The sequence below is a fragment of the Acomys minous genome (assembly GCF_964271855.1).
Source record: "Acomys minous genome assembly, chromosome: 6".
NCBI lineage: Eukaryota > Metazoa > Chordata > Mammalia > Rodentia > Muridae > Acomys > Acomys minous.
In genome coordinates, this window is record NC_140487.1 from 60,224,768 (window position 1) to 60,252,511 (window position 27,744).

General features: G+C 51.1%; 2 protein-coding genes across 3 annotated transcripts in view; both read right to left on the minus strand.

Annotated features, from left to right (window-relative positions):
- Positions 1–18,135, minus strand: part of ZNF862 (zinc finger protein 862) — a 37,635-nt gene extending 19,500 nt beyond the window's left edge. Inside the window, exons 1-5 of one of the 2 annotated variants that reach the window (XM_084785510.1) lie at positions 17,939–18,135; positions 13,837–13,954; positions 5,222–5,326; positions 2,727–3,424; positions 1,299–1,473 (exon numbers count right to left, since the gene is read on the minus strand). In XM_084785510.1, coding sequence (XP_084641636.1) covers positions 1,299–1,473; positions 2,727–3,424; positions 5,222–5,326; positions 13,837–13,903 — 1,045 coding nt within the window. In that variant the 5' untranslated portion in view covers positions 13,904–13,954; positions 17,939–18,135. Of the gene's footprint in view, positions 1–1,298; positions 1,474–2,726; positions 3,425–5,221; positions 5,327–12,052; positions 12,703–13,836; positions 13,957–17,938 lie in introns of those variants that run through there. The other variant, XM_084785511.1, reaches the window with a different exon arrangement.
- A 1,555-nt stretch (positions 18,136–19,690) lies between these two features.
- Positions 19,691–27,744, minus strand: part of LOC311599964 (SCO-spondin-like) — a 57,429-nt gene continuing 49,375 nt past the window's right edge. Inside the window, exons 88-103 of the mRNA XM_084786109.1 lie at positions 27,545–27,669; positions 27,059–27,105; positions 26,501–26,779; positions 26,214–26,372; positions 25,926–26,042; positions 25,141–25,279; positions 24,825–25,027; positions 24,579–24,706; positions 24,331–24,473; positions 24,184–24,230; positions 23,257–23,474; positions 22,771–22,866; positions 22,555–22,615; positions 22,187–22,317; positions 20,391–20,541; positions 19,691–19,845 (exon numbers count right to left, since the gene is read on the minus strand). Coding sequence (XP_084642235.1) covers positions 19,823–19,845; positions 20,391–20,541; positions 22,187–22,317; positions 22,555–22,615; positions 22,771–22,866; positions 23,257–23,474; positions 24,184–24,230; positions 24,331–24,473; positions 24,579–24,706; positions 24,825–25,027; positions 25,141–25,279; positions 25,926–26,042; positions 26,214–26,372; positions 26,501–26,779; positions 27,059–27,105; positions 27,545–27,669 — 2,067 coding nt within the window. The 3' untranslated portion in view covers positions 19,691–19,822. The remainder of the gene's footprint in view (positions 19,846–20,390; positions 20,542–22,186; positions 22,318–22,554; positions 22,616–22,770; positions 22,867–23,256; positions 23,475–24,183; positions 24,231–24,330; positions 24,474–24,578; positions 24,707–24,824; positions 25,028–25,140; positions 25,280–25,925; positions 26,043–26,213; positions 26,373–26,500; positions 26,780–27,058; positions 27,106–27,544; positions 27,670–27,744) is intronic.

The window sequence follows — 27,744 nt, forward strand, 5'->3', positions numbered from 1 at the left end:
AGCTTCCGAAATGTCTGGGGAGCCACTGAAGCACTGCGGACAACAGGATGGGTGTTCTGCGGTGGCAGAGCGTTTACCTAGCACACACAGGCCGTGGACCCAAACTCCAGTACCACACATTGTGAATAATGATAAACACAAGTATATAGAAGAAGACTGTCAGAAAGCGGAGCTAGAGAGATGACTCGGTGGTAAAGAGCACGGTCTGATCCTCAAGAGAACCCAGGTTCCAATTTCCAGCACTCACATGGCAGCTCACAACCATCTGTAACTCCAGTTCCAGGGGATGTGACGCCCTCTTCTGGTCTCCACCAGCACTGCACACACGTGGTGCACAGATGCGCATGCAGACAAAACACCCATACACACTAAAACAAAGAAGAAAGAAAGAAAAGGAAGAAATAAGGTCAGGGGGGACAGGGCAATGTTAGAAAGTTATCCAGATTACAGCTGTAGTACAAACAAAGGGACAAGCCAATCAACAGAGCCATAGGTTCTAGATTTTTCATTCTAAAGAAGTTATTCCACAAGCAGAAGTTACCAGAGGTGCTCGCTGTTGCTGTTCCTGTGTGTACACAGTGGCCTGCTCTGCCAACTCCTGCTACGGTGCACACTAGTGAAAACAGGAAATACCAGCTCTAGAACACAACAGCTGTCTCCTGTCTGACACTGGACGGCAAGCTGGGGTGTCTGTCACAAAGATGGAAAGTGAAGAACAAGAAACAGATGCAGGGGAGGTCAGGACGGCTCTGGTACCCACAAAACTCTCCAAGGCCCAGGCTGATGTTCATACCCAGGGTGCTGTGCTAGCATCTGGAAAACAGCCGGAGGCTGTTCAGATGACGTGGGAGCCTGGAGAGGCCCGCGTGTCTTCAGGCTCTGCTTGGGCTATTCCCATCCTCGGTCCTGTCTAGGTGCCCTTCCTCCATTTCAAGGGACCTGGATCTGTATCCCTCATAACACGTCTCTGAAGACTTCCTGACTCCTCTCTCCCACATCCAGACTGCCCTATGCTACTCTTCCAGAACCCGCTGATGGAACTCAGACGTTCCATCCAAAGGCCTGCGGATGCCCTGAGCACCCTGCATAATGCGGGCATTCGATGAATGGGAGTGGAGGATGGGTGAGCGGATGGACAGGAAAATGAAGGAAGAGGTGAGACAGTGCACTGACCCCACGGCAGCCAGTGTTCTGAGGGACACAAGACAAGCTCGCTCCCTGCCCTTAAGGAAAGGCCGCGGCTGCTCCGAGATCCCCGGCCCGTGGCAGTGGCGTGTAAACGCCCACGGAGGCCTTACCCAGGGAAGCCAGCAGCGTGTAGTTCATCTGCATCACATCTCTGTACAGCTCCCTCTGCTGCGTGCCCAGCAGGCCCCACTCCTCCCGAGTGAAATACACCGCCACATCCTCAAACGTCGCAGGCAGCTCCCTGGACACCTTAGAAGCCTTCGGCTGCTCCTCCTCAGGAGGCTCCTGCAATGCAGAGCAGTGCTGCTCAGCCCACGGCTACAGTGCGACACGGCGCTTCGGGAAGGGAGACAGCTTTCTCCTGGGAAGCCCACCAAGAGGCGCAAGAATGAAGTCCCCGCCAAATGGTATCAAATCCACAAGCCCCGGAGAATAGGTAAACCAGACTGGCTCAGTCAGAAACTCCCAGGAGAAAGGCACCTCTGACTGCACGCTGTCAGCGGAGACCCATGGTCACCCTGTACCCACTGTGGCTGTGGAGGGGACTCCCCCACGGGACGTGAAGGAAGTAGCAGTTAAAAAGAACTAGAGGTGCTCATAACTAGGGCGGAGTAACCCACACCGCACTCCCGGAGTCCCAGAGTACCAGAGTCCCAGAGTCCCAGAGTCCCAGAGTCCCGCACTCCCGGAGTCCCAGAGTCCCGGAGTCCCAGAGTCCCAGAGTCCCAGAGTCCCGCACTCCCGGAGTCCCGAGGCTCTGGAGGTCAGACCGGTTACTACCTCCTAACACCAAAAAATAACAAGAAGATCAGAGAGAGAAGCTCTGCTGTTTCCCTGGACTCTGGAAAAACTGACCACCGTGGAAGGCTCCCTACAATGTTATCCTTGAGGGACATTTGAGTCGCACTCCTCTCCCAACACGGTGAATTTAGCAACTCTTGCCCTATAACCTAAGAAACCTTAGACGCAGCTCATCGCCTATGAAAACTCTGCGAGGTTAAAGAGTTACAGCACAGCTCTGTGGCTGATCTGAACTCTGGATCCTTCTATAAGTCAGGATGCTCTGTGCCATGAATTAGGCTTTGCTGTCTGTGAAAACAGAAGATAATTCAGGAGTTGTCCCAGTTAAACGATGGAATGCCTGTAAAACATTTACAGCAATACCTGGTGATTTAAAACACTGTGAGCTGGGGCGGGAGAGATGGCTCAGTGATTAAGAGCACTTGCTGCTGCTCTTCCAGAGGACCCTGGTTCAGTTCCCAGCACCCACGTGGCAGCTCCCAACGTTTACAGGGCATCTGGTACCCACTTGTGGCTTCCACAGGTTCTACACACTTGTGATGCACAAACACACAGGCAGACACTCGTACACACAAGATAAAAATAAGTATCAGACACTACAAAAGCACGCATGCGCCAGTGACCCTATGACGTCAGTGCTGAGAACTGCTCTGCTTTTTTTCCATCATCATCTTGCAATTTGTGTCACTTTCAGTATGGAACCCTCTGTAAGGCACAACAAGCAGTAAACACGTTACCTGGCTGCAGAGTTCAGCGGGGTCCTCACACAGCGCGGTGTTATTTGAAGGACGGAGGGTGTCACTGCTAATTTCTTTTTGCCTCAGATCTGACATGGAACAGTCTAGGAACAACGCAGGGATGGCTCCCCTCCCTGAAGGGTCCTCTAGTTTAGCTCTTGGGATGGACAGGAGCTCAGGGATGCCATCAATGCCTCCCAGAGGCCCGGGAGGGGAGAGCGTGGGATAGTCTGCACTGAGGAGCTGTTCAGGCTTGGCCAGGATATCTGCCGAACTCTCCCTGCGACTCTGAAGGTGGGCTGCCCGGATGGGGTCCCTGGCAGCCAGGGCATTGGCACAGAGTATGTGGGCCTTGCTCCTGGCGTGGTGTTTGAGAGTTTCCACCTTGAACGGTCCTGTGTAGCCTTCTATTAACCGTGACCGTTTGTCTCTGACGGCTGGGTATTCCCGGCAGACGGCACAACACAGAGCCGTCTGTTCCTCGTTCATGATCAGCCACGGAAACTGTGTAAACCATGATTTCTGAATAGAACGGGGCTTTGGAAGCTTCACACTTCTTTCTGTCCAGTCTCCCTCGATGGTGCTGCTCTCTGTACTGATGTGGGCAAGGCAGGCTTTCTGCGGTGGCAGGTACCATCCTTTCTCTCTGGCAGAACTCTGCTTATCTACTTCTTCCATGAAGTTCGTGTGGGTTTTTTCTTTTGAGGAACGAGATAAATGAAAATTTTAAATCCTATGATCTGAGAGCCATCAAGTAGGAGGACACACACTCAGTCCAAAGGGACAGGCATTCCTCTCTACTTGCTCTAAAGAATGTCGTAATTGAATTTTCAACTTTCACTCAGACTCCTCACACACACACCATGCTTAAAGCAGACAGAAATCAAGCAGGTGTGCTTTAAGCAAATGTTTCCTTTCAAAAAACTTAACGGGGAGATACACTGGGTGAAATGGCTGCACTTTGATCAAGGCCACCTCGCACAGTGGCCCTGACCTCGGATCAGAGCTTACATAGGATAAAACAGTGAGGGCATGGAAACACAGGGTTTAGCGAGCTCAAAGAACCAGAGTGCAACTCTCACTCTGTAGAAACTTCCTTCTGGGTGGGCCTGTCAGAGAGGCCCCTGCATTCCACTCAAGCACCTCAAGGTAAGACAGCCACTATCCCCTAGCCACAGCTGCAGTCTCAGGACAGAGAGCATTCGGTAAACTGCAGTGCACCTCTGAGTACAATAGCTCCCCTTGTCTTCAGGGACTGGCAGGGCCCAGACTCTCTATACACTGTTTTTCCCATCTATACATAAAAGTGGTAACATTCCATTTATAAATTAGACATAGCAAGCAAACAATAAATTAGACATAGCAGGCCGGGAATGGTGGCGCATGCCTTTAATCCTAGCACTCGAGAGGCAGAGGCAGGCGGATCGCTGTGAGTTCGAGACCAGCCTGGTCTATAAAGCGAGTCCAGGACAGCCAAGGCTACACAGAGAAACCCTGTCTCAAAAAAAAAAAAAAAGTTACGGAAATACAGTCTCTCTCTCTTCTTCAAAATACCTTAGTGCATTACACAACTGTGACTGACAGTCGGTTATATGAAACTAAGGAGAGACAGCATGGATGAAGGGGTACACACCGCAGATAAATGGGGCTACCTCAGTTCAAGCTGGTGACGCAGATGGGATGCTCAGGGCTCAGCTTCCCTCTGACACCTTTCAGAGTTCAAAACTCTCATGAAGACTCGCCTTCCTCAAACTAAACTACAAGTTTCTTTACAGGAAATGAAGCAGACAGCTGTAACTCCCTGGAGCCACTTCTTGGCCATCAACCTAAACTTCAGTGGCCAGTGACCACGCCTCAGGGTTTTTAAGCAGCCTACAAAACTGAGCACGAAGCTTCTAACAGTCATTAGGCCCCAGATGAAGAGCCACGCAAGGGGAGACAAATGGGCCTCTGTGTTTCTTTGCAGTCACAGCAGTCCAGAGATGCCTGTGGTCTCTCTGAGGAAACCGCAAGAGAGAGCGAACTCTGTGGCTATGATTCACAGCAGAGCGTGAGCCCCACTCCCTGTGTTCCCACAGGAGGGACTGGTTAACCCTGTCACCCAAAACACAATTGTCAGCCCTAGGGCTTAGCAAATAGCTGTTCACTCATTTCTTCATTCCCTTGGTTACAATTTTACTACTGTTGTGTGCCGGGCACTGCTATGGGCACGGAAAATACAACAGGAGGTAAGATGGCCAAACTTCCTTGGAATTTTCAGTATAAACTGGTATATGCTATAGGGTAGAAGTCACGGGAAGGGGCTGAGAGGGCAGAGTACAAGCGCAAGGCAGGGATAACATTAAGATAAGGCAACATCTGTGGAAAGGGCAGAGTTCCTCTTGCGCATGGTGGAGAACAGGCAGGCATAGGATAGGGTGACGTTGGCTTCTAGTGTCCCCCCAGCCCTGCTCCTCGTCAGTAGGTACCCGCCTCCATGCACAGACCACACTCACCAGGATGATGGTACGGGAGGTTCCTCTGTCCCTGGATGTTGCCTAGCCATGGCTCAGTCTCTTGCCCAAACCCACGGAACACCTCAGGATTGGTAGCAGCTGGTCCTGAGTTGGGAACACAGAAAAGCCATGAGGGCTTGGCTCCAGTTCCTAATGTCAAAGAGCGGCTTCTGCCAGGATATCCTCGGGGGCGTGAGGGTGCGGGTGGTATAAGAAAGAACCAAGTGGGCTGGCGTAATGGTTTAGAAGCTCTGCTATCTGTGAGATCTCTCCCCACTAAGAGAATGGGGGAGCAGGCAAAAGCAAGGAGGGGGCACAGGCAAAGCTGAAATGAGGTTAAATTGTCAGTTCATGGGGCTGAAGAGATAGATGGCTTGGTGGTTAAGACCACTGGCTGAGCCAGAGGACCCTGGTTCACCTCCTAGCACCCACTTGGCAGTTCACAGCCATCTATAAGGCCAGGTTCAGGGGACCTAACACCCTCTTCTGGCCTCGGTGGGCACCTGGCACAAACACGGTAAACAGACATGCATGCAGACAAAACACTCATATGCATATATAATAAAAGGAAATAAAAGGCAACTATGTGGGACATGGCCAACGTTGGCAACTGAAAACACGCTGAAGAAGCCAACTAAAATGGTGAAAGCCAAAACGACGAGAGAACGTGGAACAGAATTTCCACTGTGAGCCAAGCCGGCCTGTTAGCTACTGCTATGCTGCTGGAAGCGTTAGGGACTCGGTGCTTTTCAGCTGTATTTAGCAGGCATGGAGCAGGACCTAGACTAGCTACAACCCACCACCCACAGAACGCTGAGGTCACAGCTCCCGCACCGTCATCCGCCCTCTGTGGAATGAGAAAGGAAAAGGGAACAGTCATCAAACCGCATCCAACGGATGCAAGGTCAGAGCCTCATCCTAAAGGCTCAGGACCATAGGGACCAGGGATGCAGTTCAGCTAACAAGAGTGCTTGCCTAGAAAGCACAGGGCGCTGGGTTCAATCTCAGCATGTGGGGAGGTGGATGCGGGAAGACCAGAAATTCAAGGTCATCCTTGGCTATGTGGGGAATTTGAGGCCAGCCTGAGCTACATGAGACTCTCAGATTTTGGAATTTTTCAGATGTTTAGGTATTTTTACTTTCTAATAGAGTGCTCTAATCTAAAATACTCCAAAAATCAAAAACCTGTGAGCGCAGGTGACTCTTACTTCTGTCCTTGGCACTAAAAGTAACACAAAAGCAGAGAAAAGTATATTTAAAAACTAAAACAGCAGCTGAGTACAGCAGCACACACCTGTAACCCCAGCACTTGGGACACAGAGGCAGGCAGATCTCTGTGGTCTACAAAGTGAGTCCAAGACAGTAAGGACTGCACAAAGAAACCCTGTCTTAGAAAACAAACAAGCAAGCAAGCAAACAAACCTAAAACAGAAGGGATAAAAAACACCCTACATTTGTACAAAGTTTCTGGGTTCATTTAATCTTATTAAATCACCTAAGAAAATCAAGGCCTAAAAGGTCGAAAAGCGCTCTGGTATCAGTCTCTGGAGCTAGAGAGAGACGAGATTGTGGAGAGCCACGGAGCCCTTTGTGGACCCCCGCCTCCACAGGGCGCCCGGCATGCAGCCGGAGCCGTTTCGATTTAAACAACCCCTTATTTGAAAAAGGCCCGCTGCTCGCGAGCCTATCAGAGCGTGAGACATGTCTTGGTGTGATTGGCTGTTTGAGTGCTAGAAATGAATGTGAGGGGAGTGGCTTGGGGGGATTTTCACCGAAGCGAAGAAGAAAGGCCTGAATAAAGCTGCTTAGGAGAAGAACCGGTGGTCGCGTCTTTCTTGCCGGTCAAGCGAGGCGCGACAAGTGGTGGCCCGTACGGGGAACCGACTCCCCCACCGTCAAGTTCAGAACTCCAAGTGGTCAGGGATTGCCGGCGGGTAAGTTCCTGGTAAGTGGAGCTTACGACCCCTGGGGAAGGGGAAAGTCCTCGGGAGGGAGGCTATCCTTAGGTCTCCGGAAGGGAGCTAATTCTTAGGTCTCCGGGAGGGAGCCAATAAGTGAAAATATGGGTGCATCACAGTCTCATCCAGTTTTCGCCGCTCTTCAAGAGCTGTTAAAATCAAAGGGAATCAAATTAAAGAGTAAAACTTTGGAAACCTTTTTATCAGAATGTGATACCGTAGCCCCGTGGTTTGCTGTATCGGGTAAACTAGCCTCCTCGAGCTGGGACAAGTTAGGTAGAGATCTAGACTTCGCCTGGGAACAAGGCGATCTGAAAAGAGGTATAAGACCTATATGGAGGCTGGTACGCAGTTGCTTGGAGGATACCAGATGCTCACAGGCTCTGGAAGTAGGGAAACGGGCCTTAGAGCAGCTCAAAGAAGAAAGGTCTTTGAGGTCAGAGAAAGGGGACACATCAAGCGACAGTTCAGACTTGGAAGAAGATATTGAGGAATTAGCAGAAAAAATGGAGAGGTCCACCTTGTATCCAGACCTGACTCCATTTAAAAAGGGGAAGTTGCCAAAGGAGGAAGTGAAGACTAGAACTGGTGCGGAAGTTACCGAGCCTCATCCTTATTACATTCCTAATCCTGGGCCAGAGGCAACCGCAAGCACTCGGTCTCTCTGCCCGCAAGTTTGGAGGGACGTTAGAGCTGGTGCCTTGGGTTTTCCAGTGTTCCAGGATGTTCAGGGACAGCGCTACCACGAGCCCCTAGAGTTCAAAATTGTGAAGTCCCTTGCCGAGTCGGTACGTGCCTATGGCATTTCGGCTTCCTTCACAGTGGTGCAGGTTGAAGCACTGAGCAGACACTGCATGACGCCCACAGATTGGGGTAGCCTTGCCAAGGCCTGCCTCACTCCTGGTCAATACCTTGATTTTAAGGCCTTTGTAATAGAATTTGCCGCTGAACAGGCCGCCGCTAACGCTGCGGCAGGAAATCCAGCCTGGGACAGGGACATGCTTCTAGGACAGGGCCGATTTGCAAATCAACAGACGGGGTATCCAATGCAAGTGTATGAGCAGATTAACCAAATTGCCATTGGGGCATGGAAGGCCTTACCCAATAAAGGGGAGGTAAGTGGGAACCTGACTAAGATCATGCAAGGTACCACAGAACCGTTTTCTGATTTCGTCGCCCGCATGGTTGAGGCAGCAGGGAGAATCTTCGGGGACCCAGATGTCACCATGCCCCTGGTTAAGCAGCTAGTGTATGAGCAATGCACGAAGGAATGCCGTGCTGCCATCACTCCTTATAAGGGCAAAGGGATAGAAGTCTGGATGAAAGTTTGTCGAGAACTGGGCGGGCCTTTGACTAATACTGGACTGGCCGCTGCAGTAGTACAGCTCTCAAGAGGAAGGAAGTCTGCTCCCCCTGGCACTTGTTTCAAGTGTGGCAAACATGGACATTTAAAAAGACAATGTCCTGAGAGAGGAAGTGGACAGGGAGGGGGAGGAAACATTCAACCGAGACAACCAAGTTTGTGCCCCAAATGCAAAAAGGGGAACCACTGGGCAAATGAGTGTAGATCGGTGAAAGATATTAACGGTCAGCATTTGACACCTGGCTATGGTGGAGCTCGTTCAAAAAACGGACAGCGGGGCCCACGTCCCCAGGGCCCGCAAATATATGGGGCCATGGACAATGGGAACCAGGAAAGCTGGGAGGAGGAGAGGTGGCCATCTCTCCGTCGTCCCAAGAACCACGGAGAGCCACTTCGGGTTCCGCAGGGTTGGACCTCCGTTCCACCACCAGACTGGTGTTAACTCCCCAAATGGGTGTCCAATTAATAGAGACTGACTTCAAAGGACCCCTGAAGCCTCAAACAGTGGGGCTCTTGATTGGGAGATCCTCCACTGCTCTCCGAGGGTTAATAGTACATCCAGGCATCATTGACCCCGATTATTATGGTACTGTTAAGATTATGGTTTCCTCGCCTCGCGGTATTGTGGCCATATCACCAGGCGATCGCATAGCACAATTGGTGATTCTCCCTAGTCTACATACTAATTTTCCATCAGCTAAACAAGAGAGGGGAAAGAAAGGTTTTGGGTCCAGTGGAGTTGATTTAACTTTCCTCTCTTTGCAATTGGATAAGAGACCGATTTTGGACCTGTTAGTGGAGGGTAAAAGAATTTCAGGGTTGCTAGATACTGGAGCCGACCGCAGTATTATTGCCAAAAAGGACTGGCCTACTGCTTGGCCCGTTCAAATTTCTTCACAGATCTTGCAAGGACTGGGATATGCCAAAGCCCCTGACATGAGTTCCAGATTGCTAAAATGGCAGGATCAGGAGGGTCATGTTGGAGAAATTCAGCCCTATGTCCTTGACCTGCCGGTCACCTTATGGGGAAGAGATTTATTACAAGACTTGGGCTTTAGACTAACTAATGAATACTCGAAAGAATCACAGGGAATAATGAACCATATGGGTTATCATCCCAGTTTTGGCCTAGGAAAATATCTCCAGGGACAGCATTCTCCTATAGAGCCAAAACAAAAACAAGGGAAAGAGGGTTTGGGTTTTTCTTAGGGGCCGCTGGGGAGGGGACTCCCATTACATGGAAGACTGAGGACCCTGTATGGGTTCCCCAGTGGCCACTTTCCTCAGAGAAATTACAGGCAGCCACAACCCTTGTTCAGGAACAGCTTAGCTTAGGACATATTCAACCTTCTGTGTCACCCTGGAATACCCCCATTTTCGTTATTAAAAAGAAGTCTGGAAAATGGAGGCTGTTGCATGATTTAAGAATTATTAATGAGCAAATGCAAGTGATGGGACCAATTCAGCGTGGACTCCCGCTACTTTCTACCCTGCCTCAGAATTGGCCCATAATTGTTATTGATATCGAAGACTGCTTTTTTTCCATTCCTTTAAATGAAAGGGATTGGGAACGTTTTGCTTTCACAGTTCCTTCTTGTAATCATGAAAAGCCAGACCAGAGATATGAATGGGTAGTGTTGCCACAAGGTATGGCTAATAGCCCTACGATGTGTCAGCTTTATGTAGACAAGCTATTGAGCCATTGAGGAAAAAATACCCCAAATTAAGATGTATCCATTATATGGATGACATCCTTCTGGCACACAATGATGAAACCCTTTTGCATACAGCTTTCTCCGAACTAGACCAATTGCTGCGACGAAGGGGATTGTCTATAGCCCCTGAGAAGGTACAACAAGACACCATAGTGAGTTATTTAGGAGCAAAGATTCTACCAAGACAAGTTTGCCCCCAAAAATTGCAGTTACGCCTGGATTGCCTACACACTTTAAATGATTTTCAGAAATTGTTAGGTGATATTAATTGGATTAGACCTTATTTAAAGATTCCAAATTATATCTTAAAGCCATTATTTGCAATTCTAGCAGGGGACAGTGATTTGAATTCCCCTCGACAATTAAATGAAGAAGCACGAAAGGCTTTAAATAAAGTTAATCAGGAACTGCAGAAAGCTTGCCTAAATAGAATAAAAGAAGGAATTCTCATTCAAATGTGCATTTTACAAACATCAGACCAACCTACAGGAATTCTATGGCAAGATGGACCTTTATTATGGATCCACCCAAAATGTTCTCCTGCAAAAACTATAGATCATTATCCCACAGCCATTGCAAAATTAGCCATGGAAGGCCTAAAACAGAGTTTACAATTCTTCGGTATGGTCCATGAAAGAATTATTGTCCCTTATGATAGTCACCAACTTCAAGTTTTGTTTGCAACAGTTGATGAATGGGCTATTTTAAAAACCAGTTATGATGGGTATTTTGACAATCATTATCCTAAACATCCATTGATGACCTTCTTTAAGGTACATCCAGTAGTGTTTCCAAAAATTACTCGATCCCAGCCCATTAGTGGAGCTGTTAATATCTTTACAGATGGATCAAAGACCGGTTGTGGGATTTTCTTAGTTGAAGGTCAAAAACCAATCCTCATACAATTCCATCCTACATCACCTCAACGAATTGAGTTGCAAATTTTTTTAGAAGTTTTCAAAAGACATCCGGAACCCTTTAATTTAATCTCTGATTCTAATTATGTTGTGAATCTAGTAAAGACCCTGGAAGTAGCGGGGAATATCAGTGATAGGAGTCCCATTTTTGAAATAGTCAAAGAATTGCAGACAATAATCAAGGAGAGACATAAACCCTTTTTTGTACAGCACATTCGAGCTCATACAGTTCTTCCTGGTCCTCTGTCTACTGGTAATGATGTAGTTGATCAATGCACCCGCATGCAATTTGCCTTCATGGCCTCTAGCTTGGAGTTAGCAAAAGAATTTCATTCTAAGTTTCATGTTAATGCCCGGACCTTACAGGCTAAATTTCACATAACCCGAGCGAATGCTCGAGAAGTGGTGCTTCGGTGCCCACAATGTGTTATCCATCACCATCCTCCGTCCTACGGGGTAAATCCTCGTGGGCTTCGGCCGTTACAAGTTTGGCAAATGGATGTAACTCATTTTGCAGAATTTGGAAAATTAAAATATGTGCATGTATCAGTGGATACTTGCTCAGGTATCATTTTTGCTTCTCCCTTGACAGGAGAAAAGGCTTCCCATGTGATGACCCACTGCCTTGAGGCATGGGCTGCATGGGGGAAACCACAACAACTAAAAACAGACAATGGTCCTGCTTACACAGCAGCATCTTTTGCTTCCTTTTGTGAACATATGGAAGTGACATTAAAACATGGATTGCCATACAATCCTCAAGGACAGGGAATAATTGAACGCACTCACAGGACCTTAAAGGAATGCTTAATAAAACAAAAAGGGGGAATAGGCAATGGCCGCACCCCGAAAGAAAGAATAGCTTTAGCCCTATTTACTTTAAATTTTTAAAATCTGGATATAGACGGACGATCCTCTGCTGATCGCCATTCCTCCACTGTGCCTTGTGGACAAGGTTTGGTGAAATGGAAGGATGTCTTGACTGGTGTATGGCACGGCCCCGATCCAGTCCTAGCATGGGCGAGAGGATCTGTTTGTGTTTTTCCCCGGACAGCAACCGACCCGGTGTGGGTTCCAGAACGTCTCGTCCGTAGGTGCCATGGAGATGATCTTCCTGTGGATCCTGTGGATGATAACCCTCCTCCCGCGCATTCATAGTCGGGAATCCCAATGGGGGATACTGTCAGTTTTCCTGAAGCTGATGCCGATTCGACATGATGCGCAAGCTTTTCCCTGTTTATTTACCTCAAATGCTAGATTAGAATTGCCCTTTGTACCGTTGGAAGAGCAAATTGGCCCCCCTTTTTGTTCATCCTATATAATGGTAGTTATGATGGTTCATGAAAATTATACCCGAGCCGCTAATCTATCTAAGTTTTTATCAGATCAACTCCAGGGAAATTGGTCAGCCATTCTCGAGCAGGCACTCAACCACTTGCGTGTCGCGATTGCAGCTGTTAATTCCATGCGCGGGGACCTGTCCCTTGCCACAAGCTTCTCTTCATGGATGGCGGCAGCGGTGAACCACCTGGAAGAGTGGGCGGGGATAGGAGCCTTGGGGTTCTTGATGTTTGCAGTATGTGTGGTATGCTTTTGGTGTATTTGTCGTTTGTGTGTGTCTCAGATGCGTACTCAAGTTATGATGGCTCAGGCATTTGCAGCAGTTGAGGCGGGGCAATCTCCACAAGTGTGGTTGGCGGTCCTGAAGAATTGATCACCTCGTCAAGCTCAGGGTGCGAGGCAGAGCACTGCACAGGAGGTACATTGTTTGCAGTTAATGGCCTCCTGGGGAGCAAGTCTGATTGCATGTGGGTTGGTACCCCAGACCCCACCTCCAGAAAAAAAGGTACTGGACGGGTCCAGTGCTGAGCCAAGTGAACGGCTTTGGCTGAGTACTGTTGTACATCAGTGTCCATTCAACAGGACGGGTTCAGCACTCAATCTGGTGGAGGGCTTAGATTGTGGGCTGTTATACATCAGTGTCCTCCTGGAGATCAGACCTCTACTCTCACCTGTTGCGTCAGCGCTAATAAAACAAAAAGGAGGAACTGTGGAGAGCCACGGAGCCCTTTGTGGACCCCCGCCTCCACAGGGCGCCCGGCATGCAGCCGGAGCCGTTTCGATTTAAACAACCCCTTATTTGAAAAAGGCCCTCTGCTCGCGAGCCTATCAGAGCGTGAGACGTGTCTTGGTGTGATTGGCTGTTTGAGTGCTAGAAATGAATGTGAGGGGCGTGGCTTGGGGGGATTTTCACCGAAGCGAAGAAGAAAGGCCTGAATAAAGCTGCTTAGGAGAAGAACCGGTGGTCGCGTCTTTCTTGCCGGTCAAGCGAGGCGCGACACGAGATTTTGCAAAACCAAGGCTCTGACAGCCACTATGGACTCCCTCCCAGTCCTGAGGGCTCCACAGGGCCACAGGCGGCTTCCCACACCCCACTGCGCAAACAGCCCAAAGCACTAGACAGCCGGGCTTTCCCTGTTTGTCCCCGCCAACTTAAAAAAGAAGAATGACTGGGACTGAGTAGAGGAGTAAAGATATCCAGAGAAAGCAAAGAATCGCAGAAAATCCTCCAGTACGTCCTGACCCAGGGGAGGGGGGTAGGGGAGGGGGGTAGGGGACGGGGACATTGATCTAGGCCGGCAGTGGTAGAGACAATCCATACCTAGAGGCGCTGTCAGCTCCTTGGAAGCAGAGAAGTCCTTTGGTGGCCGAGTCAGCAGCAGCAGCATCCATTCCTCCTGCAGCAAGGACAGCGTGATGTCTCCGAAGGTCACAGGAACCTGAAAGGGCAATGGTCCCCGCTAAGTATCAAGTTCCTAAGAGCGGCATCTTCCACCCTGGCAGCCAGAGCTCCTGCTCTACGCATTTACCAGCGCGTGGGCCGGGGAGGGAGGCATTATCAAGGTGCACACACAGCCTGCAATCAATCTCTCTTGCTATGTGAGTGCAAATCAATGGAATAAAGTTAGCTCTGGGCTCAGTCAGAGCCTTCTTCATGAAGGTGATCCAGGAAGTCGGTATTTTTACAGTGTGTGTATGTTTGTGCGTGTGTGCCAGCACGCACACATTATATGTGTGACTGTAGAGACCAGAGATCAGTGTCAGGTTGTCTTTTTCAATTGCTCCTCATTTAAAAAAAAAAATAAAAAGTTCGGGGCCGGAGAGATGGCTCAGCGGTTAAGAACATTGGCTGCTCTCCCAGAGGATGCAGGTTCAATTCCCAGCACCCACGTGGCAGCTCACAACTGTCCGTCACTCAAATTCCAGTGTATCCCTCACACAGACATATATGTAGGCCAAACACCAAATGTACATAAAAATAATTTTTTTAAAGTTTCTACAATATTTCTGTGTATGAGTGTTTTGCCTGCATGTATGTATGTGTCCCACACATGTGCTGGTGCCTGGGAAAGTCAGGAGAGGGTGTCGGAGCCCCTGGAACTGGAGTTACGGATGGACGGTTGTGATTCACCGTCCTCTTCAGGAGCAATATGTGTCCCTCACTGCAGAGTCATCTATCTCTCCAAGGAAAAGCCTCGTTACGACCATTCCCATCATGGAGGCAGAATTACTATTATTTGGTATATGACCTCCCAAAGTGTTGTCAACAAATACGTAAAAACTGAACAGTCTGAAAAGCAGCAGCAGGGGCCAAGGAAATGGCTTAGCCGGCAAAGGCACTTGCAGGCAAGCCTGATGACCCGAGTTAAGTCTCCAGAAGCCACCTGGCAGAATCAGAGCACTGACTCCTGCAAGCTGCTCTCTGACTTACCCACATACGTGCACACAACATAGTAATAAAGGGGAAAAAAAAACAGTAGTGGAAGGATACTGCAAAGCATTCACTTAAAATAAGCTTACAGAGCCTTTCAAATGCTATTGCAAAGGGGATTCCACCACAAGGAAGCAGCCACATGCAAATGAGACACATGCAAAGAGACCTGGGAGGCAGGGGATTGGTGTGGAGACGAGGTGGGGGCGGGGTCTGATCACGTGGAAGGTAGATCCCTAGATGAATGCTGCACACCAGGACCAGAGGGCAGTCTATTCCTATGGGTGCAGGTTTAAAAAAACAAAACAAAACAAAAACCTGTGTCCAGAGGCTTTGATAGAACACACCAGCCAGCCCAGCAGTTGGGAGGCTGCTGCAGGATAGAGTTCAAGGTCAGCCTGTCATATAGCGGTGAGACCCTATCTCTCAAAATCAACCAACCAAGCAAATGGGAAAACTCAACTCTTGTGACCAGGGACACAGGCTTCCTTTTGTGCTGCTCACCCCTCCCCCCTGCCCCCGAGTTGAGAAGGTGCCACAGTGAAGGCTGGGAGCCTCATCTCCTGAGCAGCACAATGAGGCGGAAACTGAATGCGGAAAGAAGCAAGCAAGCAAGCGGCTTCTCACCTAGAGTAACCTACAAGTACCCGGCACCCCTCTTTTAAGCTACACCATGGCAAACAGCTTCTGCTTCTGTAGTATAAAACCTCAAATGTGCTTGAATTAGAGAAATTCCTAAACCAGGCGGTGGTGGTACACGCCTTTAATCCCAGCACTCAGGAGGCAGAGGCAGGTGGATCCCAGTGAGTTGGAGGCCAGCCTGGTCTACAAAGTGAGTCCAGGACAGCCAAGGCTACATAGAGAAACCCTGTCTCGAAAACCAAGAGAGAGAGAGAGAGAGAGAGAGACAGACAGACAGACAGACAGACAGACAGACAGAGAAATCCCTTACTTGTGTAGGAGCAAAGTGTATCTGAATATTCTACTCTAGCAGGTCCCTCTATTGGGCACCAAAACCCTCTCACCATGAAACTCAACCCTTCTCACTCTCCCTCCTCCCACAGGAGTCCTCCTGCCTCCCAACATCACTCAACCCACCTAGCAGCAGCCCTTCATCTTTTCACTAGTTTAAGATGTACCTTTCCAGCCAGTTGCTTTCACAACGTTCCTCTCTCTCCAGTGGTTTGAATGAAAACGCTCCCTGTCCCCCTCCCCACCCCCCAACAGGCTCGTAGGGCGTGGCACTATTCGGAGGTGTAGCCTTGTTGGAGGAAGTGTGTCCCTAGGAGTGGGCTTTGAGGTTTGAGATGCCCAAGCCAGGCCCAGTGTCTCTGTCGTCCTGTGGCCTGCGCACCCAGATGCAGAACCTTCTGCTCCTTCTCCAGTACCACTGTCTGCCTGTGTACCGCGATGCTTCCGGCCGTGACGACACCGGACTAAACTGTAAGCCAGCCCCAGTGAAATGTCTTCCTTTCTATGAGTTGTCCTGGTCATGGTGTCTCTTCACAGCAACTGAAACCCTAACTAAGACACTCTCGTTTTTCCTCAGTTCTCGGGGTAGCAAACATGTGCTTGGGGAGGGCTAAGCCTTTTAGAGGCACCCTGCCATCCAGACTAGAATCAAGGAAGAAATTGCTGAGATGTGAGATTTTTTAACTAGTGTTTGGACCTCAAAAAAGAAATCAAAGCCCTCAGATTTCTCTCCTTTCTTGTTAAAGGTTAAGGAAGACCACTGCGGAGCAGAAGAGCTTTATGAATGACCTTGGATCGCTAATTCTGGTCTTGATGCCATTTTTGAATACTCCCTGCCGCATTCCCTCGTCTGAGTTCAGGTCCAGTCTACACCAATGTGAAGATATTACCCAAGAAAAAAACAGCCATTCCTTCTAGCGTGTGTGCCTGTGTGTTACTGCACACTGCCCAGACAGCTTTCAGTCATCACGGGTCCCAGATAGTCCGCAGACTGCTATAGCCAGTGGACTGGAGGGAAGGGAGGGCGGAAGAGACGCGTAAAGAACAACTGCTTTTCTAAGGCAGAAACCTTTCCAGATAAAATTACAGCACCAAACCCCTCCTTATTTCCTCTCTCATGGGCCAACCTTTCCAGGCTCGGTCAAGTTATTCGCGTTACTCTGTGGGGCAAGGTTCCTTCCTGTGTATTCTCGTACTTACAACATCATTTGCAATGAATAACATTGCGAATCCCAGAGTACAAATGCTTATTATATGGACACCACGGGGGAGGGACGGGGGAGAAAGAAAAGGTCTCATAGTTCTTGAAAACACGTGTTGAGAAAATTCCTCCCCGCCCCCTACCCCCCAAAACAAACCTCTCAAGAAGGGCTGCTAAGAACTGAGGATATAGCTCAAGGGTAGAACCCTTTCTGCTCCCTCTAAAGCCCAAAGTCTGGTGTCCAGCACTCCTTGCCCTACACAGGAGAACTGGCTGTAAAGAACATCGTAAAAGGCCATACTCCTAAGAGGATGTCTGCCTCTAGGCCAGTGTGCCCACAAGCTAGCAACTCTGACAATGCTCGCCGGCTCCTGACTACTTTCTGCCTTACGTATCTTCCAACCTCAAAGCCCCTTCTTGCCCAAAGCCTTGAAGCAAGTTTATGGACTGTGTTTCTAAGCCAGGCTCACATTCTTCATGGAGCAACTGGGTAGCACCAGGCCCTTTGGCTCCCACTGGTGTACTACCTCCAGCCCCTGTGTCTCCTCAAAATGCCGAAAACGAGGAAGGGAAACCAGAAACACTTTGGCATCGCTGTGCTTGACGAGTCCCCACCTGGGACCACGGGCAGAGTGGCCACAAACAGAGGGTGGCTGACCCGCAGAAGGGGAGTTGGGAGGGATGCTCAGACCTGGAGGAGTAAGTGCCTCCCAGGCGAGGCTGGTGGGAGAGCACTTCCCTGAAAGGCTAGCTCGCTCGCTAGCCCAGACCAGGATGCCTGACAGGCGGGAGAGTAACCCGGTGCCGTTCCAGTCCTACCTTCCCCGATTCCCCGGACTCCAGGGACCACCACTGGTGGCAGTGCAGACCCCCTCCCTCCAGGTCTGTTCCGAGTCCACCGCGGTCCACTCGGGACTTGGGCTCCCGGAGTTGAGGCGCCAGAGTTGGGAGACTAGGCGGTAGCAAACTAAAGTCCTACAGCGAGAGGCTGTACCGCAGTTGCTGGCTCAGGTAGTGGTGAGCTGGACTAGTGTCGTACTAGCGCAGCGATTTACAGCTGCCGCTTCACAGAGGCAGAGAGGCTCACGGGAAATGTAGTCCATCTTGGAGAGTCCTGATTGGACCAGTTCCTTGATGAGGTCAACTCCAGCAGACACACAGACCAACAGAACAACAAGGCTAATCAGAAAGGGCAATACTTTTTCATACATGTCTTTGTTTCTTAAAAACAGAACAACAACAAAAAAGCATGTCACTTGATAGCCAGGCTGGCTTCCTGATTCTCCTGCCGTAGCCTCTAGTGCTGTTGATTACAGGCTGGTCCATCATATTGGGTTTACTGGGGTGTGTGTGTGTGTGTGTGTGTGTGTGTGTGTGTGTGTGTGTGTGTGTACACATGCACATGTTACACATCTGTACAAGTGCCTCCCTGTCTCATTCTACACACTCTCTACCTTGGATTTTGAGACAGGGTCTCTCACTGAACCTGGAGCTGGCTTTTGCACAAGACTGGCCAAGAAGCTCCACTATCTTTATACCCCCAGTGCCGGGGTTATAGGTGAGCAGTGCCCAGCCCACCTTCTTTGTGGGTTCTGGGGGTATGAAAGATATAAAAGGTGTACAAAAATATTCATAATAATTTTATGCATAATAGAATAGGCAACAGCAACAGAAATGTCTATCAACTGGAAAATGGGCAAAGTATAAGGAAATGTGCATCACCTTGCAGGTGACAGGCGCTTTGCAGATGGTCCATGCAATGGCTACTAATTAGCAGCAAAATGAATGAACTTCTGTTGCACGTTATAGTGCCAGCAAACCTCAGAGTCGTAGGGTGAACTGAAAGACATTAAATGTCCTGAGAGGGCAGCTCTGCTGAGACAAAAAGCAGTTCAGTGCTTGCCTGGGGCTAGAAGTTGAAGTTGACTGTCAGTGGGCAGGGGACTATGGAAATGCTCTGGACCTGGATGGAGGTGATGTGTGCACAACTTTATTTACTTTCTGCTAAAGTTGTTAACGCTTAAAGCTAACTTGCATAAATTTCAGCTGGTTGTGGGACCTCACACTAGTAATCCAAGCACTCAGGAGGCAGAGGAGGTAGATTTCTGTCGCGTTTAAGGCCATCCTGGTCTATATAGTGAGTTCCAGGCTAGCCCGGGCTATACATAGAGACCATGTCTTGAAATCACACACACACACAGAGAGAGAGAGAGAGAGAGAGAGAGAGAGAGAGAGAGAGAGGAGGTGGGGGAGTTTCTTAACCATATGAATTACAGGTCAATAAAACTGTTGTCAAGAGGTAGATAGCCTGAATGTTCCAGAATTCTGTGTTGTGATGAAGTAACACTGGCTTGAAGGATATGACCTGGGACACTCATGTCTGTCTAGTACGGGGGCTATTCAGGCTCTAGAGTCGGCCCTTTCCTACTACAGCTGAGGAAACTGAGGCACTGATGGGGAGTGACTTGTTCAAGCCCACCAGAGGCACTGCTCAGGCCCAGGCTAAACTCTCCCTCCAACCCCCTGCTGGGACCAGGAATAGAGACCACACTACAGTCAGCATTAGTCACCAGCGTCACTTTATTTGGAATAAGCTAATGCCAGAGCATGGTTCATAAGTCAGAGGCGGGTAAGTGGGCACTGAAGGAAGCAGGGAGCGAGCGTCACGGGAGAGACAGCAGGGGATGCTTCCAGCAGAGCCTGTCAGCGCTTTGAGAGATCACCACCTGTAGACAGAATTTTCAGATAGTCAAATGGAGACTAAATGGCGCAGGGCAGGGCGGGGGAAGGGGAGACGGAGCTGCCTGAGGGAGAACTGCAGGGTGAATCTACTCTCCACCTAGTCTGTGGTGTTGTCCCTCCTCTTCGTCTTCCCCACACTTGGCATATCATGTGACCTCAGTTAGTACACATCAGATATGTAACTAAACCTGCCAGGGACTTCGCAGGCTTGCTCCTCCAGAGTCCTCCCTGCAAGGTCGTGTAGATGTCAAGCCCATTTAGGGGATGGCATCATGGGTAATGACAGCAGCACAAAAGTGAGATTTGAACCAGGTACAATTTAGTGCAAACACCCAAGCTTATGTGTAATTGGAAAGGAGAATGCTGAGGATCTGAGTAGACTGGTAAAAAAAAAAAAAAAAAAAAAAACCCGAGGAAGAATGGGAGGCTATGCTCACAGGCATGTTCTTAAGGCCTCCTTAATGAGAATTCTGACCTAGCCCTGGCTGGTCCTGGGGAGCCCCGCCCTCACCTCCCCAACCAGACCTACCCTGGCAGGCACTGCACTGGCAGCTATGGATCACTGGCAACACCACTGGCTCCGTGTGGCCGTCCGGGCAATGGAGGTTCAGGATGCGAACGGGGCTGTCTGGATCCAGGCGGTAGCTACAACAGTCACACTGACTCTGCAGGTAGGGTTCCTGAGCAAGAGAGGCTGGTTGAGTAGGAAGGGAGCCAAATGGAGTTTTCCTCCCTTCCCGGGGAAGGGCCAAATTCCAACTGTCCTGGACTCCCAAGGCAGCCTGGGGGTGGGGGAGCATCACCACCAAGCGCCCTTCCTTAAGAAGCCCGTTTTCTTCACTCCAGCCCCAACACATCTCAACATTCAATGGATGGATGCATGAGGGTAAGGATGGGTCTAGATGGAAACGGGCTAGTCATACATGAAACTGCCAACAAACCCTAAGTACACAGTTGGGATCCCAAGCACAGTGGGCAGCCCTTCCGGAGCAGAGCCTCCTGTGCCCACCAAACAGTGACTTAATTGTACCTGTCACCTTTGTCCAGCTTGTAACTCTTTCAGACATTCCTATAGTATCGAGCTCAAAAATGGCAAAGGCTATCATCTCCCAACTCTTCCTTTTTTCTTTCTTTCTTTCTTTACTCTGTTTTTTTTTTTTAACTTTATTTTATGTGCACTGGTGTCAAATCCCTTGGAACTGGAATTGCAGACAGTTGTGAGCTGCCATGTGGGTGCTGGGAATTGAACCCGGGTCCTTTGGAAGAGCAGATAGTGCTCTTAACCACTGAGCTATCTCTCCAGCCCTTTTACTCTGTTTTAAAAGCTCCAAATGTGCCAGGCAGTGGTGGAGCATGCCTTTAATCCCAGCACTTGGGAGGCAGAGGCGGGTGGATCACTATGAGTTCGAAGCCAGCCTGGTCTACAAAGTGAGTCCAGGACAGGCAAGGCTACACAGAGAAACCCTGTCTCAAAAAAAAAAAAAAGAAAGAAAGAAAGAAAGAAAGAAAGAAAAAGAAAAGAAAGAAAAGAAAAGAAAGAAAGAAAAAAGATCCAAGTATGTTTTGGAAAAGCACCCGCTGAGGGCAGGGGCACCCCCTGAGGGCAGGGCCACCCCCTGAGGGCAGGGCCACCCCCTGAGGGCAGGGGCACTCAGGCCAGCAGCAGCACAGCACAAAGTTGAGAGGCAGCATCTTTGGGAACCACAGGGAAAGCACCACTATCTTCGAGCACTACCTAACCCCGTGTGGTAGAAGCAGAAGGGAATGGCCTCAGGGTAGATGTGAAGTGCTAGATCTGGCTCTCCTCTCAAAGAGAATGCTGCCAGTAGCCTGAGTTACAACTTTCCAGGGTGGAAGCCAAGGAAGTCAGAGAGAGAGCTTGCTTCTGGGCTTCTCCAGGATTACAGATAGTACAGGAAAAGGCCAGGAGGGCCTATCTATAAAAGGCCAACCCTGGGTACCTTCCTGCTGTGAATGTGATGGGTCTGACCTCAGCCACTTTCCCTCCCCAAGCCTTTCTTTGTGGGCATCTCTGTTTATTGGCTTAGAGGGACACAGTTGTCCGAGAGGCACACTCTGGGTATGTGTGTATACCACCACCCTGGAGAAGGCCTCTGACACTCCTTAGCCCCAGTTCTGTCAGCTCTATAAGAATGGACTGTGTTCCTCCCAGGGTCCTCAGCTGGTGTTAAGCGCCCCCTCCCCTACCCCCCACCCCACCCCCATCCCCTACCCGCTGCCCCCCCCTGTGCCCCCCCCCCCCCCCCCCGCCAAGGGCACTGGCTGACCTGCCCCCATGGCCCTTTAAGACAGCCCCTGGCTCACCTCAGTCATGACGTTGGTGCTAGATTTGCAGTGGCCACTGCAGTAGTTCACTTCTACCTGATCCAGGTGGCAGGGACCCTTGGTGAGGTTTCTGAGTTCTGTGAGGTGCCTGCAGGAGGCTGGCTCCTCCTCTGGAGGTGAGGGGGTAGCATCAAGACAAAGGAAGAGGCTAAGACTAAGGTGGCGGGTAAGGGGGGGGACCTTAAGTAAAGACATGTGAGGGCAGAGCCTGGGATGAGGAAGCCACTCTGATCCCCATGCAGGCAAGCCTGGGGACAGTGGGAGCATGGCAGGCTGGGTGTGAGAGTGTGAGGCAGAAAGGTGCAGGCCAGGGAAAGGCATCGGGCAGGCACTCATACGCTCCATACCCCGAGTGTCCTGTTGGCAAGTGGGACAGCAGCGCTCTGGCTCCTGCACCATCACTTCACCCTACAGAGAGCCATGCACGATTCACACAGGAGGACATGCCATCACCCCACACTGCCTGCCCACCCTCCCCCCCCCCCAGCCCGCCCCCACCAAGGCCAGCCATGAAGGGAAGGCACGAGGGGGGCTGCCAAGAAGGCTACAGGACCACAGAGTACCTGAGCGCAGGTGAGGGCTGGGCAGGCTTGAGAGCAGACACTCCTCCCCCGGAAGCAGTGGCAGCTCTCACAGGCCACCTGCCATTCAGATCCAGGCTGCAGGGGAGGAAAAACCCTACTCGGTCTCTCTGCGTTTTCTTTTCTTTTTTAAGATTTTGTTTTTGTTTTTGTTTTTTGAGACAGGGTTTCTCTGTGTAGCCTTGGCTGTCCTGGACTCACTCTGTAGCCCCCACCTCCCCCACAATCCATATCTAGGATAACACCTCAGTAATAAATCCAGCCTGGGATGTCCAGCCAGACAAATGGCCTAGGACTGGAGTCTATCTGGGAGAACTCAGTCAGGGGGATTTCAACCCAGAGCCAGTTGGGTCCTGAGAGGGCAGAGCTTGCCTGTCACTGCAGGACGGGAAATAGGGAGCCAAGTGAAGAACAGGTAGAGATCAGTTGTGGGGAGGACTTGGACAAGCAAAGGAGCTGGTGTCTCACCAAGTGGAGACTCCCGTGGTGCCAACATTCGCAGTGGTCTTCGGGAACACAGAGACCCGTCTGGCTGCGGAAGTGCCCTGGCTGACACACACAGCCTGGATCCCGTGCCTTAGTGCAGTTGCTCCAAGCCAGCGTCAGGTTCATTTCCGGGCACGTCTTCTCGCAAGCGCCCAGCTCCCCAGGGGCGACATGCTGCCATATTTCCCCAGGAGGGCACTCTGCAGGAAGACCACCCACTTGCCATCTCTGTCAACTCTGGATCCAGCCTAGAGAGGCCGCCCCACTAGACACTCTTCAAGTTCTTCCCCTCCGACCCTATGCTGCCTCCTGACTCCGGCCGCCATCTACCAGCCATGCCTCTCCCTCAGATCTACTCATCAAATATTGGGCCCAGACAGATCTCACCCTATAACCAACTCTGTCCACCTTACCTCTGCATCCCCAGTACCCTGTCACATCTTAAGGGTGCTTGCCAGAAACTCAGAGTCAGTCTCCTGCCTTTACTCGTTCTGGTGACTGTCCCACCTTTATTCCGCAGCCAGGCTCAGCGCTTCGGAACTCGCCAAGCCTATGTCTGAATCCACAGATGCCAACGTGGCAAAGGTGGGCAACACCAGAAGTTGGATACTGAAGGTCTGGGGGTTTCTCAAGCCAGATTCTTCCTTTCCGCTCTACCCCCTGGACCTCAGGGGGAAGCACTCTTTCACTTCTGGGCCTCACTCATATAGCCTGGCTCAGCGTGAACACCATCATGAATAGAAAAGACACACAGGATGCTGGGAGATTGCAGAGTAGGTAGGGAAGGGGGCCGTGTTGACAAGAAGCAGGCATTCCCTGAAGCAAGAAGCTTAGCCTGAGTTGGAGACAGGGCCCTGTTTCCCTGAGCAGAGTCTTGGCCTTGGAGGGACAAGGACGGCCATGTCTCACCCTGACAGTCGGTGAGGGAGCAGATGAAGGCTCCACCTTCACAGGTGCTGAGAAGACAGAAGCAACTGCTCAGAGGCCCCCTGGCCCTCCTCCCCCCTTCCCTCATCCTCACCAACCCTGCCCTCCACCCAGGCTCCAAGCCCTCACCAGTGTGTGCAGTTCCTGGTGAGCACAGTCCCTGGGGGCAGTTCCTGGGCCTGCTCTTCCACAGGTAGGGTGAGGCCCCAAGGCAGGGAAAGCTGGGTGCAGGGACAGGCAGCAGGGGGGATGCACGTGCCATTGTGTAGCAGCTGAGGCAGATAGCTTTAGTTACACTTGGATCCGGCCTCATGCCTCCCCAACCGCCTCTCCACCACCCTCACCCCTAGAAACTAGAACCCAGTAGTCAGATTCACCTGTCCCCCAGGGCAGCCACAGCCAAGCTGGCAGGGTTCCCGCACACAGATGGTGCCAGGCTGCAAGTGAGAGCAGAGGCTTGGGCACAAAGTGGCGCAGGTCCTGAGCACCTGCCCAGGTGGGCACTCTGGGAAACATACATACGCAGTCAGACGGACACTTGCAAGTTACAGAGGGCCTCTTCTACCCGCTGCATGGGCCCGCAAAGATGGAAGGCTGTGCAACCCCAGGCCCAGGACACTCACCAGGGCAGGCCCGCAGGTTACACTCTTGCCGTTGCTGCACGTCCAGGGCCTGGCATGGGACACCCTCAGGACGTTCCTCGCAGGTCCTGTGGCGCACCATGGTGCCCCCACCACAGACAGCTGAGCACTTGCTCCAGGATGACCAAGGTCCCAGGGCTGGACACTCAAGGTATGGACATACCAGGGACCCATTGATGCATGTGCTGTGGACAAGGTGTGTATGTGCCCCAGGGATCAGGCATCAAGTTGTGACAGACAGCTCTCATTCTCCAGCAGTGCCCATCACCCACCCAAAGCCCTTCGCCTGGCAACATACCAGTTATGGCAGTCTATCTGGACCACCTGTGTCGGGGCCACCTCCCATGAGGCATTGGCACTGGGCAGGCCACAGCGGCAAGAGGAGATGGGTACACAGCGTCCATCCTGTACCAGCCGACCCGGGGGACATCGGCAGCCTGCGAAGGGCAAGCAAGATTTAATGCTTTAAAAAAAGACTTGAAAGTAGAAGGGCAATTTACTATTAAGGAGGAGGAAGGGACCAGGAGAAAAGAAGGGAGCATGGAGGAAAGGAATGAGGTGAAAATATAGCATATGCATGTGTGAAAATGTGACCCCATTAGCTTGCACAATCAATACATGCTAATAAGTTATTAAATCCAGTGTTTGGGACAAGGTTTACATAGTGGGTCCCTCCAGCAGCAAGACTGGGTCCCAAGCCTGCTCTCGCACCCTGGCCACGCATGGGAGACACCTCTGTGCTCTTCTATACAGCAGTTTGTTTTGAGATAGGATCTTGCTGTGTAACCTAGGCTGGCCTCGAACTCACTATATATCCCAGGCTAGCCTCAAACTCATGGCAATCCTCATGCCTCAGGCTCTCAAATGTTAGGATTTACACATGTGTGCCACCACAGCTGGCAACCCAGAAGGTTTTGCTGGAGCCCGCTAGGAAGGACTAAAAGTGGTTCCCGGAAGTCACCCAAGGACTTGCCTTCCTGCACTGTCATGGTCTAACCTTTCCCCTACTCTGACCCCTGCCCCTGTAGAGAAGAGGGCCTGGGCAACTGGATTCCCCAGGCCAGACTGTGGGAGGCCAGATACCTGGGCTGCAGGGTCCCTGTAGACACTGAACACCATCCCAGAGATCAGCACAACTGCGAGGGCATTGGTTAGCGCAGTCACGGGTAAACACAGTGTCCCGGGTCTCACAGCTCTCTCCTGGGGTCCAGAAGTAAAAGTATGTGCTGGAGGAACTCTTGCCCACCCCCTGCCTCTCCAGCAGACCCTCTCTTCCACTATAAGCCACCGGGGCCAAGGCAACCATTCCCATCAGGGGCCATTCCAACATTCTAGTCCACCATACCCTTGGGATGCTGGGATACTGGCTACCTGGGCAAGAACCCGTATTGCAGCTTTCTGTTTGAGCCCATGGTCCACGGCATGCTCCATGAGAGGTGTCTCTTGCCTCTCTCCAGCGCAGCTTGAATCCTCCACTGCAGGGCACTTGGCAAGGGCTCCAAGAGCCCCAAGGGCCCCATTGGCATGCATCTGGGGACAGAAAAATAAAAATGGAAATCAGTGACTCAGGCTTACCTGCCTCAGGCATTTACCCAGGCCTTTTCTTCCAGCCAGCATGGCAGCCCCGTCCTGTCTGCTGGCCCGTATCCCTCCTTTACCACTGCAGGCTCCAGGGTGAGGGCAGAGGCGCTCCTGGCTGAGGGGCACAGTGCAAAGTGCAGGGTCTCCTGCCCAGGGCCTCCCTGTCTCGGGGTCCAAGCAGAGGCGGTGCCGGTACTGCTCAGAAGCCAGCAGGGTGACTGAGGTTGGAGGGAGACCTGATGTGTTCAGAGGCCACTGCCTCTCTAGGGATGTCCTGGAGGCAGGGGCCAAGGCACTTCGGGGCAGACAGGGTCCACAAGGTGACCACTCTGACCATCCAGTCAGAGGCAGAAGACCTAGAAGGGCAAAGGGTTCCTGCTGGTCTCGGGGACTTTTTAACCCAGAGAGGCCATTGTGCCATCAGGAAGAGCTCAGAGCCATGACCAGAAGGAGCAGTGAGTAGGAAAGACTAAGAAAGACGGCAGGGCAGGGCAGGGCAGGGCAGGGCAGGGCAGGGCAGGGCAGGGCAGGGCAGGACACTATTTGTCTAGGACTGTCCCAGCTTTAGCAAACTCCAAGTCCCAAATGCCCCTAGGCCTGGGCTAACAGGGACAGTTCTCTCAAGCCAGGATTACCTTCGCACCCTTGGCTGGAACACCGCAGCTCTCCACTCTGACATACACTGTGGGAAGGGCACATCAGGGTGGGCTTTGGGAAATAGGAGTCTGCTGAGCTGAGTATGGCTCATGAGCTTGATCAAGAGCTGGGCGCTCTGGTGCAAGCTGACAGAGCTGTAAAGTTGGCCTCTTGGGGCCACCTGCCCTCAGATTGGACTGGTCCAAATAGGCTCAGCCTGGCTTCTGCTGAGTCAAAATGCCCTTGCCCACCCCCACTTCTGGCCTTCTACCCTACCCCTTCCACTCCCACTCACCATTCCTTTTTTTTTTTTTTTTTTTTTTTTTTTTTTTTTTTTTTTTGAGACAAGGTCTCTCTGTGTAGCCTTGGCTGTCCTGGACTCACTCTGTAGACCAGGCTGGCCTTGAACTCACAGCGATCCGCCTGCCTCTGCCTCCCGAGTGCTGGGATTAAAGGCGAGCGCCACCACTGCCCGGCTCACTCACCAGTCCTTACAGCCTAAGCGCAGGTGGTCCCCAGGGGCCAGCATCACCCTACCTCCCTCTCGTGTGGTATGCCAGCAGTTACACTGCTCTGGGAGTATGCAGCCCCCAGCCTGCTCCAGCAGGCCCTGTGCAGAAGGGAAAAATCAGGACTGTGAAAGGACCACTGACTCTTATGCATCCTGCACAGCGCTGGCTTCTAG